Raw genomic sequence first — 19646 nt, 5'->3', positions numbered from 1 at the left:
ACTTTGAATCAATTAAAAAAGGGGAATGTGAGAGAGGGGAAGTTAAATCTATAATAAACTTGAGAAATAGCATATGAGAGAAAAGAAAAAAAGAATTGATTTTTTAATCATTTGTTTATTTTTCGATAAAGATATTTTTTGAAATAAATGATGTTAATTGAAAAGTTAGACTGAAAATGAGTTTTTTTAAAAAATAAAATTGAGTGATGATCTTTTTCTCACTTCTTTTTATTAAAAATAAAAATAATTTATTATTTTTTTTCACTGTCTCACCCGTTTCACACCGGTCCACTTTTTACGAACCCAAGTTACGGCCTTACGGGTTTCCGACTTTCCCCTTCCTCCTGCTTTTAATTCAAATGCAATCTCAGCCGTCGATTCTGCTGCAATTCATCCAACAGCTCTTATTATTTTTGCTGCACGGTGAGAAACGCTACTCCAAAACCCTCTCTCTTTAATTCTTTGAACCTCACACCGTCATTGCCGCCATAGACGAAGAGGAGAGATATAAAGCTCTTACCAGGTATATTTCAACAGTATTCGGTTCTTTTTTAAAAATTTTTTTAATAGAAGAAGCACGATTTATATTTATTATTTGCTTTTGGTAGATTGAATCGTGATAAAATTAAAATCTTTCTGTGTTTTTTTTTTAAATATATTTATGTATGAATTCTTGATAAAGCTGTTTGGCTGTAGGAACTGTTTGGGTGGCTGATTGAACTAAACAGAGACGTATTGAACAATTACGAAGCTCATGTGATACCAAATTATCTTTTTTTTTTTAAAAAAATTTAACTCTTCGATGGGGTCTTATTGATTGTTTACGTCTTGTTTGGTATTGAAGCACTGTAGTTGTTGTAGGAAAGGAAATTATAATTATAAAATAAAAATTGGTAGTTTGATTAAATATGTTTCATATAATAATTTTAATAAAAAAAGTAAAGATATTTAGGGTTTTTTTTTAATTATATAAGGGTGATGAAATCAATTTATTTTTCAAGCTATAGCAAAATGTTCACTAAATACTTCAATGTTGTAATTTATAAGTTACAGCTGTCCAGCCACAATACCAAATAAGGCCTTAAGCTTGAATAGAATTTGATTAACATTCGACCTATAAAGGCTGGCGTCAACAACTTTGTCTGAGCTGTTTGTTTGATTGTTTTTGTTCATTTTCTTGCCAGGTTCAATGTTCTAAAGGCGAAAAAAAGTCAAAAATAATTCAATCTATTTTTTTGTATTTTTTCCATTCTCTGTTCCTTTTTATCTAGAATTTGTATAATGGTGTATTGAAGGTTTGCTGCTAGTAATGCTCTGATATTTTTATGCACCTCTTATCTCTTCAGATCTTCTGGTTCTTCACTATGCAGTCTTCCATGGATGTTGAAACAATCTCATCTCAAACGCAAAATGAACCCGGGCCTCTGCCACTGAAGCCCCTGTTTGAGCCATTGAAGGCTCATGAAATGTCTGATGGTCGAGTTCAGTTTCAGAAGGTTAACGTTCCACCCCATCGATATTCGCCTCTCAAGAAAGTATGGATGGATATCTACACTCCAATTTTTGAGCAGATGAAGATTGACATCCGTATGAACCTCAAGGCTCGTAGGGTTGAATTGAAGACTAGAGCAGACACACCAGACATAAGTAATCTGCAGAAGTGTGCAGATTTTGTTCATGCATTCATGCTTGGTTTTGATGTTATTGATGCCATTGCCCTTTTGCGTTTGGATGAGCTGTATGTGGAATCGTTTGAGATCAAGGATGTCAAGACACTTAGAGGTGAGCATTTGTCGCGTGCCATCGGAAGGCTTTCTGGTAAAGGTGGCAAAACCAAGTTTGCGATCGAAAATGCAACAAAGACAAGGATTGTCATTGCTGATACGAAAATTCACATACTAGGATCTTTTGCCAATATTAAGATTGCAAGGGATTCCCTTTGCAGTCTCATCTTAGGATCTCCTGCTGGAAAGGTGTATTCAAAACTTAGAGCAGTGACTGCCAGATTGGCAGAAAGGTTTTGATCATTCTCATATTGTTATATTATGTATGCAAGATTTCTTTATGCCGAGTATGTCTATGAGAGTGTAACCTAGCGGTTAGGATTTTGTCAATCATAGCAGTATCATTGGTACAAGTTTTTGTTCGATTGTGTATTCAAATATGTTTGTGTGTCGATTATCATTCTGTGCTGTTGGATTCACTGTTTACTGCTTTGTCAAGCGCTCTTCATAGACAAGGGATTATCAGTTATCCAAATGGACAGCAAAAATTTTGGTTTCCCCGAACCGTGCTGCTTTTTGTTATTGTATCTATCTCTACAGCTTCAAGTGAAGAAATTTTAAATTCCTCTTTAATCTTTATTGCTATGCTCTGCAGCAAATGGGAATAGTCTTTGTCAAGGTGCTAAAATCTGTGGTGCAAAATGGTGTGCTTACGTGTACTATTGATGTTTCAGCAGAAAATGGTTATATTCTCTATGTAGCAATTCAAAGAAAATGGTTTTTTTTTTTTTTTTTTTTTGAGAAGAAAGAAAATGGTTTTTAGTTTCATTAGCAAATGATCAAACGTCATTTAATACAGAATGAACAGAGTTTGCTCACATAGCTGCCATTGCCCCTGCTCTCAAGCTCTATTCGGTTACCACTCTTAGCAATAATACAAAAACGGACTAACAATTGGTGTTTATTGGGTGAACTTCTTATTTTCATTCCAAGAAAAGAAATAAAGGGATTTATGTAATTTAGATATTTTGTGTTTTCTTTCAACAAAATAACACAGTAATACAAAATAAATGCCAGCTTGTCAATAAACTAGGATAATATTAAAGAAAATTCCAATGTATATGTAGAATTTTCCTAAGTTATATTTATTATAACCTATAATTAAGTTGTTTAGTATAAAAATGAATAATAAAACAGTGAGTTTAATGGACCACTTGGCCAATTCACTATTTCATAATTGTGAGAGTAGTGATTCGAACACCCACAAAAGTATTATGGGGTTTAATTCCTTCCTCAAATTTCAGTAAATGTAATCTTCTATCTGAATAGAGTTGATGTTTCTCGAATATTTATAAATATCAGTTATAGTGTTATGTAATATGAGTTGTATTTTAGTAATAGTCTCATGTAAATAAAAAAAAAACAGTGAGTTTAATGTAACTTAAAAACCAGATAAAATTGATCCCTTAGCCGACATAACCCACTGTCTTTTTACTTATTTTTACCTTATGTTTGTGTGTGTGTGTGTGTGTCCAATTGCATGTATGAAGGTATAAAATTCGTCTCGTTCAGTCGCAATACCGAATAAATGCATTAGCCAACTTTAACAATCGTACTGATGCAGCAGCCAATTAAGTTCACCGTGGTCACAACTGGGGCAAGTAATTAAGTGCGCGAATTTCATCGTTATTAATGCATTCAATTATTTCAATCAAATGGTTATGATAGCAGCTCAGCTAGTAATTAACAATCTACACATAGCTGTGACTTGTACGGTGCGATTCAACTTAGGAAAATCAATCATCGTCGGATTTGATTTATCAGACGTACAACTGGGCGTTCTATGAGAAGTGGGGTCTTTTTATGTTACAGAAAACCGCAGGTAACAAATACTGATTCTGACAAAAAACGAATCTCTAGGTGGCTACGTGTAATACACCTGAACAAGCTCTACGTGGCTACGTGTTATACACCTTAACAAGTGTGTGAAAATAAAATTAATAAAAATATAATATAACTTTTTACCATATAATTATAAAATTAATTTAATTTAATTTTTAAATTATAAAAATTAATATTTATTAAATATTTTAATATTCTACTTTTTAAGTTTCGATAATCCAACCTCAATTTCAAACAAGGCTTAAATGATTTTTAATTTCACCAGCAAATGACCAAATGCATGATTTTTATGTATTTTCCAAAAGAACGTATTAAGAATCATTTAACACAAAATGAACAGAGCTAGCTCATATAGCTGGCAATGCCTCTGGTCTCAAGCTCAATTCAGTTACCACTCTTAACAACAAACAAAAATGGACTAGTGGTTGGTGTTTATTAGGTGAGATTTAAATTTCCATTCAAACTTTTTGAAAAGAAAAAGAAGGATTTATGTAATTTTAATTCTTTATGTTTTCTTTTAAGAAATTAACATAATAATACAAAATAAATGCCCACTTATTAATAAACTAGGATAATATTAAAAAGAATTCCAAACGTATATGTATAGAATTTTCCTAGGCTATATTTACTATAACAAATAAAAACTTGTTTAGTTCCTATATTTTAAATTAGTGCCTGTTTAATTCTTATATTCTTAAAAATACTTTAAAACATTCTTGATGTTAGATTATTGGCAAAAGATCCTTTTAGTTTGCTTTTACAATATTATCCCTCTACAATAATATTTATTTTGGACATTATTAATAAAAAGAAAATTTTAAATTATTAATTTAATCTGAAAAAATAAAATAGAAACAAAAAGAATATATATTGATTTTTGTGGAACGCTTTACTAAGGAGTTAATATATTGATTTTTTTATTAATGTCTAAAAAAATTGGTAACTTAATTTTTTTACAATATTAATTTTTGGACACATGTGAACTTCCACAAAAATTAATACATATTCTTTTCTTTTTATTTATTTTTGAGGTTAAATTGGTAATTTAATTTTTTTTTCGTTTATCAATGTCCTAAAAAAAGAAACATTATTGTGAGAAGATAATATTTTAAAAATAAGCTAAAAAGAACAAAAGTAAGAACATAGATGTCAATAGTTTAACAATAAAGATGTTTTGAGATACTTTTAAAAATATAAGAACTAAATAAACATAACTTCAAAATATAAGGATTAAACGAATTTTTACTCTACCATAATTTACAACTAAGTTTTTTAGTATAAAAATGAGTAACAAAACAATAATTTAGGTGGACTAATGGATGAACTTTATTTGGCTTTTAAGTTACGTTAGGGTGACTAATCAATTATACGTGTGTTTGTGTGTGTGTCCAATTGTATCTATAAAGACATAAAATTCGTCTTGTTCAATCAGAAAACCGAATAAATGCAAAATTGGAAGTAGCTAACTTTAACAATTGTAATTTGTACTGATGCAGTAGCCAATTAAATTCACCATGGTCACAACTGGGGGCAAGTAATTAAGTGAGCAAATTTCATCATTATTAATGCATTCAATTATTTCAATCAATGGTTATGATAGCAGCTGAGCTAGCAATAAATATTTAATAATATATAGCTGTGACCTGTACGGTGTGATTCAAATTCAACTTCAGAAAATCCATCATCTATTCATCATCATCAACTCATGGAATCGACGGATCGGACGTACGAGTGGGCGATGTCTGAGAAGTGGGTTCTTGCTATGACATGGAAAACCGGAGCCCTTTTTAAATAAGATTTTACAATTTATTTATTTAAAAAGTTACATTAATATTTAAGATTTTAAAAGGCACTTTAATTAATATTCTTTAAATAATAAATATTTTTTTCTCTTTAATTTTGTAGAATGTTTGAAATTTAGCATAGTATCTATTGCTGATTATTGCAGGTATTTTCAATTTACCATGTGGCCTTGTTTTGTTAGGCTAGGTGATAAAACAAATAGGATGAAGAGTTATGTTAAGATCCCAAGATTATCGAGTGATGTCCGCTAATATGTTTGATGGTAGAATATTAATTTTATTAGTTTTGAAATTTATTAGCCAATAAATAAATAACACATAATAGTTGGACTCAATTTAAAATTTAATTATTGAGATTTCTACCGTATGAATGATCCAAACTACAAAAATTCGTTATGATCAAGTTATTTAAGGGGACCCCAATTGCAATCCAATAAGCTGCAACTCATTTCCTTTTTTCCGCCGATGGACTAGATCCTGACTCATGCTATTTTCTATGCAATTTATGGCCAATAAAATATGTACAGTGTAGTAGATTGAAATAGAATTTGAGGAAGATATTACGTAGTATGAATTGGGCGATCAGATGAAGTTCGATTAATGAAAGTGTATGAAGAATTAGTTATGTAAATGTTATAAAGGTGACAATTAACTTTCATATCTAAGTCCAACAAGGTACGTTTAATTGCTAATTATATACTAAATGTAGAACAAATAAACCAAAACCGTGTTTGTCAAATAATATATGGTTTTCATATAAAATTTTTGGAAGTGCTGAAAAGAAGCGAGGCTCGTAGAAAATATTTTAGATAACACCACTGAAAGTTTACAAAAATATTATAGAAACGAAAAAAGAAATAAACATATTGAGTTGTATCCTATAATAACTAGTAAATGGGAGATACTTAGGTTTATAAGGAGGTAGGTCATTTTACCTAAAAGACTAGTTTTTTTGGTTGGATAACTTGAAATCTTATGTTAAGTCCCCCAACAAAACACTCGAGACACAGAGACCCACATACACAAACTCACATATTCATAGATTAAGTAAGGGAAATAATTATATCTTGACTAATATTAAGGACACATGATTAAAGTTCTTATTAATCTTAAATTGGAAATGAAACAAATGCTTGCAACCACAAACGACGTAAACATGTTATTTAGTGTAGAAAAGGGTCTGCACTTTTGCTACCTTTAGTGTCGGTCTTGCTCCTTGAACTCTTGGTTTCAAAGAATCTCGCGACATTTTTATAGGCTTTTAAAGATGTGATCAAAGTGTATAAACTTTTACTGGGCCGGGCTTCCATACCTCTGATAAACCCATTTAAACTGCTAACATAAAACTTGTTGGTTGGCCATTAAACATCTACTCACACATGTTCATCCCAAATGAATAAATAAAATGTTAAAATGCAACATTTAAGATTATGAGTAGCTTCGGAGAAACGTAGTAGCTTTTCTTCTCGACTTTAAGAGTGATGTTGCGCTACACAGCTAAGATACATACGTAGTTTATCACATATGACGTGTCCTCATTGTCACGTTAATGATGAAAAATAAAGTCAGTTAAGGTGTATTTGAAATTGAAGTTGGACAAGCACTAAAGTGTTTGGTAAACACTAGCTGCTGTACTTTATAAGATATGTTAATATGATTTTTTACTTGTATAATAAAAAATTTATTATATCTTTAATAATTTTGTCAAAATTATTATTTAAAATTTATATTTACTGCATATTATTAATTTTTATTTGATAGTTACAGTTTTTTTTCCACATCAGCTGTAACTTAAAAGATACCACACCTCAATTCCAAACAGGACCTTAATTATGTATCTCATATATCCGTACAATTTATTACTAGCTATGTCATTTCATGGTAGTTGATGCGTAATATGTAAAGTTTCTTATCCTTATCCAAACCTTAATAACAGAACGAAAAATCAACGTGTCCAATTCCGAATAAACGGTAATGGGTGTTATATCCTAATCCAAAGCAGCTTCACATATCCTAATCCAAAGCAACTTGTGAAGCGTATTTAGGATGCCTTAAATCTTGATTTTACGGTTATCTCAAGTTGGGGGCATTGAAAGAACTTTCTTTTCGATATTTAAATCTTATACAAAATATATGGATTAAAATTGTGAAAGCTAAGTGGGGATGCTTGTAATGGTGAAATTTTGAGTGATAAAGTCCAACAAACACCAAGTTGTAGAAGCTTCACCCGCAGGCAAGAACGACCCCACCCCGCAGCCGTCTCACTTGAAATTCACTTATTTTAGAAATTGTCTCATTTCAAATAGTTATATCATTCATAACTTTGAACAAGCATGATTGTGATTTATTTGTTTCATACTTTAATTTATCAAGTTGATGATTGTAATAAGCACATGCTATTAGAAAGAACATCATCATCATCATCATAACTTGAATGAGAACATAAATAATAATTTCTGAACTTTACTGTACCTATCTAACGTATGATTTATCATATTCTTTTTATGCTAATTCAATAACTGATTATCGTTGAAATATCAAAAGTATCTTATTATTTCATAATCATTTTTATCAAAAATAAGGTTTAAAAATATACTTATTTCATCATTTTCTCTCTTAGTTTTGATATAATTTTTTAAATGTATAAGGAGTTACTGATGTAAGATGGTTGTGCAAGATAAATAAGGTATTTTTTAAAGGTCATAACTTGAGTTACATATATCTATTTTGGGCATATAATAAACTGCTTCAAAACTTGCGATGAGACAAACCAAAACCAAAACTGAATACGCTATTATGTCTCATGGTCGAGCTAGAAATTTTGTTTCTTTTTTGGTCAATTTACAGTTTTAAGTTATTTTCTTATTTTTCTTATTATTTTCAGGAATTATATATAGAGATATCAGACTTGGACTTTGTTTGTTTTGTTTTCCTTATTTTGATTAGGAGAATTTTATTATAAAATAATATTTCAGATTTGTCTATTTTAATAAATTCTCAGTATTTAAGGTTAGTATAAAAAGAATCCAAAACCTTGGTTTTATACTTAGACTTTTTAATAATATTTTCATTATTAAAAAAGTTAGTTTATCTTAACTATCAATCTTTTTTTTTTTTACGTTTCCAAATCATCAATCATCTTTTTTTTTTTTAATTAACCTATAAAATAATCTAGTACAATCAACACTGGTAGAGTTCATATGGAATAAAACAAATTGCCGTTATTAAGTCAACCTATGGCTCAAACTTATATATATATGTGAGATATCCTCCAAAATAAAATAAGTGGGTTTTGTACATAGAAATTTGGCTTTTTAATTGATCAGTAGCAGATTTCAGGAGACTCATGAACTGAAAATGTAGTGTTAATTCAAAAGGAGGGGGGACCTATAGGTATAGTCACTTATGAAGAAAGCAATTTCTAATTATATAGAATTTTGCAAGTCTCTTTCAAATCTCAAAGTGGGAAAGAGAACGCGCAAATCGGAGCTTCTAAACTTGTTCCTCAATTGTTTTAAAATTTATTAATTGATATGCTGATGATTATCGCATGTTTTATTCTATATTTTTTAATTAGCAACTTGATTAACAAATTTGATGCCGGACGAGAGGATACTCACACGATCAGATTAGATCATTAATTTAATTACGTACACAATATATGATTATTAAAATATTACAGGATCATTTAAACGTGATTCTTATGTTTTGTTGAAAAGTAATGATACAATCACAAATTCTTGTACAAACTTATCTTGTACAAACTGATGTGTCATTAATTCATTGATTGAATTAAATATCTCTTGATCCACATAATTTTTTTTTGTTATTTTGTATTTCCATTCAATCAATAAATTAATGCCACATCAGTTTATAAAAAATAAATTTATACAAAAATTTGTGACTCTTTCATCACTCTTTGTTAAACTACCTGAAGGAATAATCAACCCTTTTTTTTAAAAAAAAAAATTCTCTGCAAGCTGCAATGATCTCAAATTCCGAATTATCAGTCAAAGCAATCCTTCAACTTTTCTAGAAAATCTTTCATGATAACGTTATAAGATTTTTCTTTATGTAAAAGCTGGATGAAACTTTTATGAAAGCAAGATTACAAAGAATTCAGAATCTCTCCGTTGGATAATCTCTCAACCAAGCTCACAAATCACAATTCACGAATCCGTAAAACAATCTTGGCTTAAAAATGAGTCGATTTGATTCGCATGTCCAGAGACATAAGTGACGGAACAGCCACCACAAATAGGTCCAATGTACTTCAACCGTCCACTGCTTGATTGCCAGTCTTTCAACCTGATTACACATGAATGAATATGATTAATTTATTTTATGGATGACGTGATATTAAACATATGGGTGGGGTTATTTGCACTAAAAAAATTACTCAGAACACTCAATTAAAAAATTTAAAAATGAAATTTTTATTGTGTACACTATATTAAATCTCAAAAATAACCTTTAATTTTTTTTTTTCAACACCCATTTTTTCTTCTTCTCCTTTCTTTTGTTTTTCTCTTACTTTTGTTTTCAAGAACCAAACTTAGAAGACAACATCCGAAGAAAGAGGATCTATTGGACTTTGCGAAATCATTAGAACTCTTTCAAAAAATTAATGTTTCAAGAATTAATTCGTGGGGTTTTAGGTGTATGAATGGGCGATTGTTCTAATTGAAAGTTTTTAGTTTTTCTTAGAAGTTTGAAATTTCAAGTATTTAATCGTTTCATCTTTGTTTAACATTTTTTTTTCTTTTAATTCGATTATTCTTAAACTTGAGGTTTTAGAATTTCATATATTTAATCATTTCATCTATGTTTAGCATTTTTTTCTTTGAATCTGTTACTCTTTTCAATTAATTTTCAGTACACCTAATCTCTGGGCCAAACATTGCATAAATCTTTTTTTTTTTTAATTAACATAGTTTGTGAGATATTGTAAGAAAAAGTCTAAACTAAGTCTATTTGCTGGAAGCATTGGATTGTTGTTCTGTGCACCAATGGCGAGATATACAATGTTGTTTTCGAGTTTTTATAATACCTTAATGATGAATTTGTCAATAAAGATTTAGGGTTTGTGATAAATAGTTGTGTAAATTATTTTTATTTTTTAAATTGAATTTATAATGTCCTTATTAGTAATTTCATAAAAAGATATTTATATAATAAAAAATAAAGAGTGCTCAAAGTATTTTTAGAGTGCAAATAGTCTCACCCTAAATATAATTAGGTAGAAGTTATATTTGAAATGCTTACAAGTAATTTTATAAAGTTAAAAGTTGATTTTGGTGTTTCGGTAAATTTTTTTAAAATTCACTTTCGGAAAAATCACCTTGTCCTACTCCGGATTTTGAAAAGTATGGAAGAAATGGCTTCTAAATTTTAGTTTTGAGAATCAATTTTATTCTTAATACAATTTCATATTCGTCCTTATATATATATATATATCCTTATTCAATTAAAAAATAAAATCATTAAATTTAAAGAGATAGAGATAAGAAAATAAGAAAATAAAATTTATAAAATAAAAATATTTATTTTAATTATCAATTATTATATGTACACAATAAAAAAAATATTTTATACATTCTTATAAATATGTAGATATTTTATTCAATAGTATGTCTATTTCATTCACTTACATTGTTATAACAATTTAATAATAAAAATTATCAAACACATACTACTACTTTTAAAACTAACACGATTTTTGAAAATAAATTTTACTAAATATTTAACTAATTCTTTTCATAATAAATTATTTATATGGCACAACTAATTTTAAAAGTTATAATATTGTCAAACCGGCCCTTAATTTTCTAAAAGTTTGTCTATAATCGTCAAAACTTTTTTTATTATCAGTAACAATTTTTTTAGTTTCTTCGCAGGACTTTTCGTATGTTGCATAACACCATAGGCGGACCAGTTAAAGCTCAAGAGAGATTTCATCCCTTGTGGACCATTATTTTTTCTTTTAAAATATTTGATAAGGTCCTTCTAAAAGAGTTAAATAAAAAAATGTGGGCTCATTTTTATATATAACAAACTACATGTAGTTTAATAGTAAAAGTGTACTTTTATAATTTTGGAGACTTGAGTCAAATCGCAATAGCATACAATTTTGTTTCTTTAGATATTTGGTTCTCAAAAACTCAAATTCTATTATTTTCTCTTAAATTTTTAAAAATAATAGTAATAAATTATTTATTTTAAATGTTGGATATGAACATTGAAAAAATAAGCACTCCAAATAAAATTAAAAATTTTTAAACTAAGCCTCGATGATTTAAGCGTATGAGTCTGCCACTACGTAACGCATTAAGTTAAAATAATATTTTATAAAAATATAAGGAAAAACTTATGACTGATGCCACAGACAAACATACATCAAATGCAACGCATGTGTGACTGCCTTTCTAAATTTTTATTGTAGCTGTGAGTTTCATTTCGTTAGGACGCGTTTGAGATTGTGAGTTTCATTTCGTTAGGACGTGTTTGAGATTGAGATTGGAATGTACAACACTAAAGTGTTTGGTAAACATTAATTGTTGTATCTTGTAAGTTATATTGATATAATTTTTTACTTATATAATAGAAAATATGTTATATCTTTAATAATTTTATCAAAATTATTATTTAAAATTTATATATACTATATATTATTAATTTTTATTTGATAGTTATAATTTTTTTCTACAGCTGTTGTACTTTAAAAGTTACAACATCTCAATCCCAAATAAGAGCTTAATCCTGACAAAAACAGCTGTTAAGTTACAATTTTTTTTTTTCGTTACATAGAACTGACACAAAATTAGTGTCACGTAGCCCCTCAATTGCTTGACAAGCGACGATTGAATCTTATATATTTTTTATAAAAAAAAAAAAGGAAAATAAAATAGTTTTGGATTGATATAAGTTATAGATGATATAATTTAACAAAATCCTCATGGAATGAAACTTACACGTCACATACAATGCTCTTAGACAGAAAAAGTCAATCACGTTTAAATTGAAGTAACAACAGAATAGTGATCCGGTCCCAAGTGGGAATACACAGTTGCAAATCCAGCTGTCTTCGATTCACTTGCCAAACGTAACAAAGAATCCAAATCATTAAAACTCAAATGAAAACGACAAAAGTGTGCATTGCATGCATAAAATGAACCCCGCAGAAAAATTAATTGGAAAATTAACAAACAACGCGCACACAAGTAGTAATTGAGACCAGGTCCTCATTCTTGCGAGTAACTCCCCTCAGTCAAAAGCCTCAACGCGTAGACCCTGACTTTCCTTGCACCGAATACAGTCATTAATCAATAATCAGTCACACCCCCCCACTTCCCCCTCTTTCCAAGCAACATCTCCGCCCACCACCAGGAAACACAATAAGCTATCGGTATATCTCTATATATATATATTCCTCTATTAGAACTTTTCACAAACACCTCTCAACTCTCAAGCAACAGCAGTTACCAGCAACAGTAAAGACTTTCAAATCTCACTTGCGAAGCGTCGAGCTGCAAGCTATTAGCTGACGATCATCACTCATCATGGGAGCTGGAGATTTTTCTACGGATTTAGATTCAAGCTCAAATTCCAGCTCATCGAATTCGATTATAATACGCGAAGTCTGGGCGTCTAATTTGGAATCCGAATTCGAACTCATCAGCCAAGTCATCGATCGGTACCCTTTTATTTCCATGGACACCGAATTCCCCGGTCTTGTCTACCGACCCGATGTGGACCCCTCCACCAGGCCTTACTTCCGTCAACGCAAGCCGTCCGATCACTACAAGGTTTTGAAATCCAACGTCGACGCCTTGAACTTGATCCAGGTGGGCCTCACTCTCTCTGACTCCTCCGGTAACTTGCCGGATTTGGGCTCCGGGGGCAACAATAAATTCATCTGGGAGTTCAACTTCCGGGACTTCGATGTCGCGACTGACGCCCACGCGCCGGATTCGATAGAGCTTCTGAGACTGCAGGGGATTGACTTTGAGCGCAACAGGGAGGAAGGCGTTGACTCGGTTCGGTTCGCCGAGTTGATGATGTCGTCGGGACTCGTCTGTAACGAGTCGGTGAGTTGGGTCACGTTCCACAGCGCGTACGATTTCGGGTACCTGGTTAAGATCCTCACGCGCCGGAGCTTGCCCAGTGGCCTAGACGAGTTTTTGACGGTCCTCAGGGTGTTTTTCGGTAACAACATTTATGACGTCAAACACATTATGCGGTTCTGTCAGAGCTTGTACGGTGGGCTGGACCGAGTGGCTCGGACGTTGGATGTGAGCCGGGCGGTCGGGAAGTGCCACCAGGCCGGTTCGGATAGCCTTCTGACCTGGCATGCCTTTCAAAAAATTAGGGATGTGTATTTCGTCCACGACGGACCGGAGAAACATGCCGGCGTATTATATGGACTAGAAGTGTACTAAATTTAATTTTGCCCAATTATATTAATTTGATTTTTTTAAAGTGCCATTTGCAAATTAATAAGGAATTTAATTGGTGATTAAAGAAAATAAATTCTTTGCAAGTAAATTGACTTTTTTTAAGGCAAATAATTTGACTTAAAAATGAGTGATTAAATGAGTGCTAAGTTTGGGTTTCATACGTGATTCAGGTGAGAAGACCGAATCAAAGTTGAGGTCAACTTAGGCATGCCCTTCTAGATTTTGAACATTCTTATAGTAAGTGAGTTCAAAATTATCATAACCCGATCGTCCATTCATTGGCTTAGGAGGCGATTGTTTTTTTCTCTAAAATTTGAATAAATTTAAATTAATCTAAATTTTAAATAGAGCTAAATATTTGAATTTGAATTTGAATGATATATTTATATTTTTTTTTCTGAATCGCTAAAAATAAATATTAAATTTTTTTAATTTAAAAAATTTGAAAATTAATATTTTTACATTTATGTCTTTATAAATTATAAATGTTAAACAAATAATAAATATCTAAAAGAATATAAATAAGATAATATATTATCATAACATAAATCATTTTCAATTAAATACAATTCTTTGATATTCTATATTATATATGTTAATCAATTTTATTATAATTTATGATGTTTTTATATGAAAAATATTCATAAAAATTTATGAAGATAAATATTGCTAATTTGAAGAAAATAAAAAGATAAAAATAATAATAATCTACCACTATATATTATCACAAGTTATATAAAGATTGGTAATACTGTTAATTATTAAATTTTATTCAAGTAAGGATGAAAAATAATTAATTAAATAGGGATATTTTGCATGATATTTTGCATAATATCATTCAGACTTTTTAAATTAAGCAAAAAGTTAAAAAAATCAGCTTAATAACTTAATGTTTAAAATTTTTCATTAAGTTGAAAAAAAAACAGATTTAATGACTTAACTTATTAAAATTAAGTCAATTAAGTAAAAAAGAAAAAAGACCTTAGTATATGTATGGTATGACACTATTAGTACTTATTTAATCTTATAAATTTTTGTTTAAAATTTTTATTATTATGTAGTTATTTTTGGAGTAAAACTTTTGAGGCTCAAATAAACTATTTTATTTTTATTAACAAAAACTTAAAATTTAGACTTTTAGGAGTGGAGTTTAGAGGATTTTTTTTTAAAAAAAATGTAATTCTAAAATACCAATTGTTTATGTTCTTATTTCATTTTTTTATAACATAATTTTAAAAATTTGTCTATTTTATAATTTTTAATATAAATTCTCATCGACAACCAAACAACTAATATCTTTTTTTGGGTAAAAGCTTACTATTTGGGGAAGTAGTTGAAGATTAATAATGCAGTGCCACATGTCAATGAAAAATTATATGATTAAAAATAATAACTAGAGAGTATCCGACCTAGGGTACACATGATAATTAAGCTGGTACGTTGGATACGCTATGCCAGAAGTAATGTGATAAAGAAAAGTCTCCAAAATATCAACCATGAGAATATCTCCATCGCCCAAAGAGAATAATTGATTTGGTAAGATCAAATGAGGAATATCTGGCTGAAAAAGAGAGGACAACTGGTTGTCACATATGCAAAAGATAGCACACCAAGGACAATGGTCCTCGGCGGCCACGCCCAAAAGCTGCCAAGACAATGTTTGCAGAGCTGTTTTGGACCACACTGTAGCATACACCACATGTACAAGAAGACAAGCCATGCCAAATAACATCCTTTTTTGCACCTCAAAAATGCTCTTAACGCTCCAAAAATCATGATAAAGATGAAAAGACGAAAGAATCTTGAAAAAGACAGCTAAATCACCACTAGAAAGGTGCTGCGTGGCAAGGCAACCATGATACTCCATATATAAGGGCACTAAGGTCTGCTTTTGTCGATCATCACCAAACACACCGACTCCACTAAAAAAGCTGAGGTCTTCTTCAATCTCCAGCCACCATTTTCAAAAGCCTACAAACTCTTGACAATATAAACAAGTTCAAGAAGCTGGCTTGAGTGTTGGAGTGTGGTCGTCGGCCACCCCCAACTCCACCTTTAACTTCTTTTTGTTGTTTTGCTGGTCTAAGGCACCATTTCAAGCTCTCTCATTGTGGATGTGAACCTCTCGCCATAACCAACCTCTTTGTACTCTTCTTTATCTCCATAAAAACCTAAAACAAGCCACACACTTCGATTAGGAGAGGCACCCTATATCCCAAAAATAAATTCATTATTTTAGTTAGGTTTTGCCACTTTCTCTTGCACCTAAAATCTACTTAAAACACCAAACATCCCTATATAGCTATCTAGCTTGTTTTATTAATATTTTATAATATAAAATTTATGTAAACTTTTAATCATACAGTGGATTGGTGGTGATTTGTTCTCGTGAACATAAGCCAAAGGCTGAACCACGTAAATGGGGCGTGTTCTTTGTGTGTTATGCTCATTTTGCAATATTTCTAATTTGATGTCCAGAACGATGTTTCATGTACGAGTGTACCTGAGCTACCCTAGATACTCTAAGTCTATGGGACACTTGAACTACTCTCAAGATTAGCTCTTATATGTTCTTTTGGCTCACCACTTAGGGTACCTCAACTAAACCACATACCCAAACATAAGAAAAACACACCTAATCCCAAACTAAGCACAAGCTCCCTTTAAATATAAATTTATTTGTTTGAGTTAGATTTCGGCTGGATTTGGTGAGCACTACTCAATTGGTACGAATTGGATCCTAGCGAAAATTTGGTGAAAACACTTACTTATAAAGCTTTACTTGAATAAGCTATATTTGAAAAGATATACTAAATGAAGCCTTAGTGATTGGAACTTGCTTAACTCATTCTTGAAATAGGATCAAATCTATTTGGGATGATAATTTCTTTTAATTTAAGAATAGACATTTTTATCTTTTTCTCTAATTTGATTTGACAAACTTTTAATTGCAACATCAATATATCTCCATTTTTTTCACTATTATATTGATATTTGGTACACTGAATTATATAATCACCTAAAAAAAAAAACTTATTCATTGATTGGCTAATAACTTAAAAATCGATGGAGAGAATGATAGTTGATGGGGATTTGTAAGTCTTTTCTTTTTTTTTGAGTTGGACTATTGGTACCCTTCTAATCTCTTCAAGAAGCCCTTTCTTTAGTTATATTTATATTATTTCTAAAGATATCCTTATTTTTTAAAAAATACTTCTAATTTTTCAATTAATTTTTTATTGTTAAAACTCAAAGCAGTAATGTGCTATTTTTTTAATTTCTTTTGGAATCTTTTTATTACCCTACACACAAATTAAAAAGTTTTTTTAAGTGAAGAATTCTTTTATTGTTAATCATTGGCTTAAATTACACATATTTTAAATTTTAATTTAAAGACAATCTTAAGTATAAAAATATTTAATCAATAAAAATATAAAAAAAATAGATTATTCTAAATTTGTACAATTTATTTTAGTTAAATAAGAAGTAACATGTAAAAAATTGAAAAATGATTGATTATGAATGCAAGTAATTTATTGGATTAAAAAAAATTACGTCTGTTTAATTCTTATTTATTTTAAACTATAATTTTATTTAAAGGAAGGGTGCTAATAGTTTCACTTTTTGATGGTTTTGGGGGGGGGGGGGGGCGGGGGGGGGATTTGGGCCTGAGCGGGTTATCCATTTAATGGTGGACTGATCCAAACAAACTTCCACTATGAGTAGTTGTCCTATCAGCGTTTCAAGAACGGAGCATGTGGAGAAAATTCGGGAAAATGGGCATGGATAAATTGGGTTATATATGTTCTCTATTCGCCCTCCCCTTTAGGGATGACAAACATTGGGCTTGGGCTAGACTTTTTCAAGCCCACTTTAAGTTTAGTGTGAGGGCTTGGGGCCGGGCCCATTGCGGGCCTGGGCTGGGCTCAGGGCTGATTTGGGCTTTATTTATTTTTTTAAAATTATTATAAATTTGAAGTAAATTAATGATTAACAAGTTATTATAATCATAAATAAATTAAAGAAAATAAATATTTCAAAGTAAAATAATAAATAAAGCAAATAAAAGCTCATAACTTTAAATTTCTTTAATACTGAATTCTCTAATCCAAACACTCTCTTATTTAATTAACACAAAAGAGAGAATTTAGTATCATAAATTTAGTTTTTTTGAATCATCATTTATTTATAAGTTAAGAATTTAAGTTTTCTTTAAATTACTTTTCAATTTTAATTATATTATTTTAATTTATAAATTTATTTTTTTAAAACAGTGGGCCTGGGCTTTTTTCTTGGGCACTTGTCCAGGCCCTCATGCAGCCCGTGGGCCTGGATTGGGCCGGCCCGGGCTTTTTTGCCCACCATACTCCCCTTAACATGAGCTAATTTAGCGTTTGCAAGTATGATATCAAAGGCTTAAAATATACAGGACAAATTGCATTTTAAATATGAGTATGAGTAATATTAGACATGTTAATCTATGAGTTTCAATTGAGGTGACATTTATTTATTGGGTGGCTAACTAGAGCAATAAGTAATTTTAGTTATAATAAAAATTCATCAAATTATTGGTGTGTGCCACTGGGTAGTTGGGACTCAATTGAATCTTTTAAACTTATTACAGTCCAATTCTAATGATTAGTCTAATTTAGTCATGCGCAAATGAAAGAATTAATGGCAAACAAACAAGTTATAATATAAACTTATTTAACAAGTCCTGTATTTCTTTACTCTCTTCTTCCCTTAATAAAATTTGAGTATCATTCGTACGAAAAGAAAAAAAAAAGTTGTAATAAAGACAGAAACAATAAACGTCTAAATTTTATTAAATATAAAACAAATTAAGCCCATTGGCCATAGCCAATTAGCCATCGCTCGAGCTTTAATTAGAAACAGTTGCCAAGATATGATTAATGCCACTCATTATAATTTCATGCACGACGACTGAGACATGTTCTAAAATGTGGTAGTTGATCCACTTCAGTTAATGGGAAAGAATTTCTGGTGTAAAAATTGAATGCATTCGTTCTTGGTACGTAAGCTATCTGGAATATGAAAGATTTCACCGATTCATTTTATTGCAATTAAATCAGCCACCACCTACTCTTTGATATAAATGTGACCAGACAATTAGAAAGCAAATTAGATGATAATTACTATTGCGAAATGTGTCGTTATGAGTAGGTACCACATGCACTTCTTAGAGAATTTGCTTAGAATTAATACGTTATCATTTGTCACTAGCTATCATTGATTCGATATTCTTTATTATCCTTTTTTCTTTAAACTTAAGCGGGAATTAATCTAAATGTATAATTCTAATATTGCACATTTCGTGTAATTTCTATTTAATGTTAATTATAAGGGAGCTCTTTTTCTTAATAGTAGTATAATAACTCTCTTTTGCCCTCTAGGTATAGTTAGTTGGCAATGAATGTTCTATACAATCACAATTACCTAATTTGAGTAATAATAAAGAACAAGAATGGATGTTGTTGAATGAAGTTTGTCATTGGTAGCCAAATATTTAAAATAATACTAATCATACAATACAAGATTAAATTTCTTTCTATTTTTTTTTTAAAGTAAATTGAGCATGCATATTGTCACGGGATGATTGTTTTGCGCAACGAACCCGTATGCTAGTAATTTATATTGAAAGGTTACATCAAACAGTAAAACATTTTACACTTTCTCCAAACCAAAAAAATAAAAATAAAAATCAAAGAATCAATTTGAAAAAGCTGCAATAATTCTCACCA

The 19646-nt window shown here is 30.3% G+C and overlaps 2 protein-coding genes across 3 annotated transcripts; both read left to right on the top strand.

Annotated features, from left to right (window-relative positions):
* Positions 1-356: 356 nt before the first annotated feature.
* LOC102629188 (uncharacterized) lies at positions 357-2357 on the top strand. Of its 2 annotated transcripts, XM_006481458.4 has the most exons (3): positions 376-523; positions 697-756; positions 1347-2357. In XM_006481458.4, exon 3 carries the CDS (start codon positions 1365-1367, stop codon positions 2022-2024), a length of 660 nt encoding a protein of 219 aa, XP_006481521.1. In that variant the 5' UTR covers positions 376-523; positions 697-756; positions 1347-1364; the 3' UTR covers positions 2025-2357. The 2 variants fall into 2 exon arrangements, with proteins under 2 accessions (XP_006481520.1, XP_006481521.1); XM_006481457.4 differs by lacking the exon at positions 697-756 and having other exon boundaries at positions 357-523.
* A 10437-nt stretch (positions 2358-12794) lies between these two features.
* Positions 12795-13906, top strand: LOC102630158 (probable CCR4-associated factor 1 homolog 11). Its single transcript, XM_006481461.4, has one exon. The coding sequence runs from the start codon at positions 12988-12990 to the stop codon at positions 13864-13866; it is 879 nt and encodes a 292-aa protein (XP_006481524.1). The 5' UTR covers positions 12795-12987; the 3' UTR covers positions 13867-13906.
* The last annotated feature ends 5740 nt before the right edge of the window (positions 13907-19646 follow it).

Source organism: Citrus sinensis, chromosome 8, assembly GCF_022201045.2.
Source record: "Citrus sinensis cultivar Valencia sweet orange chromosome 8, DVS_A1.0, whole genome shotgun sequence".
Lineage (NCBI taxonomy): Eukaryota > Viridiplantae > Streptophyta > Magnoliopsida > Sapindales > Rutaceae > Citrus > Citrus sinensis.
Note: the sequence above shows the minus strand (reverse complement) of the source record. Positions and strands in the feature narration are given on the sequence as shown.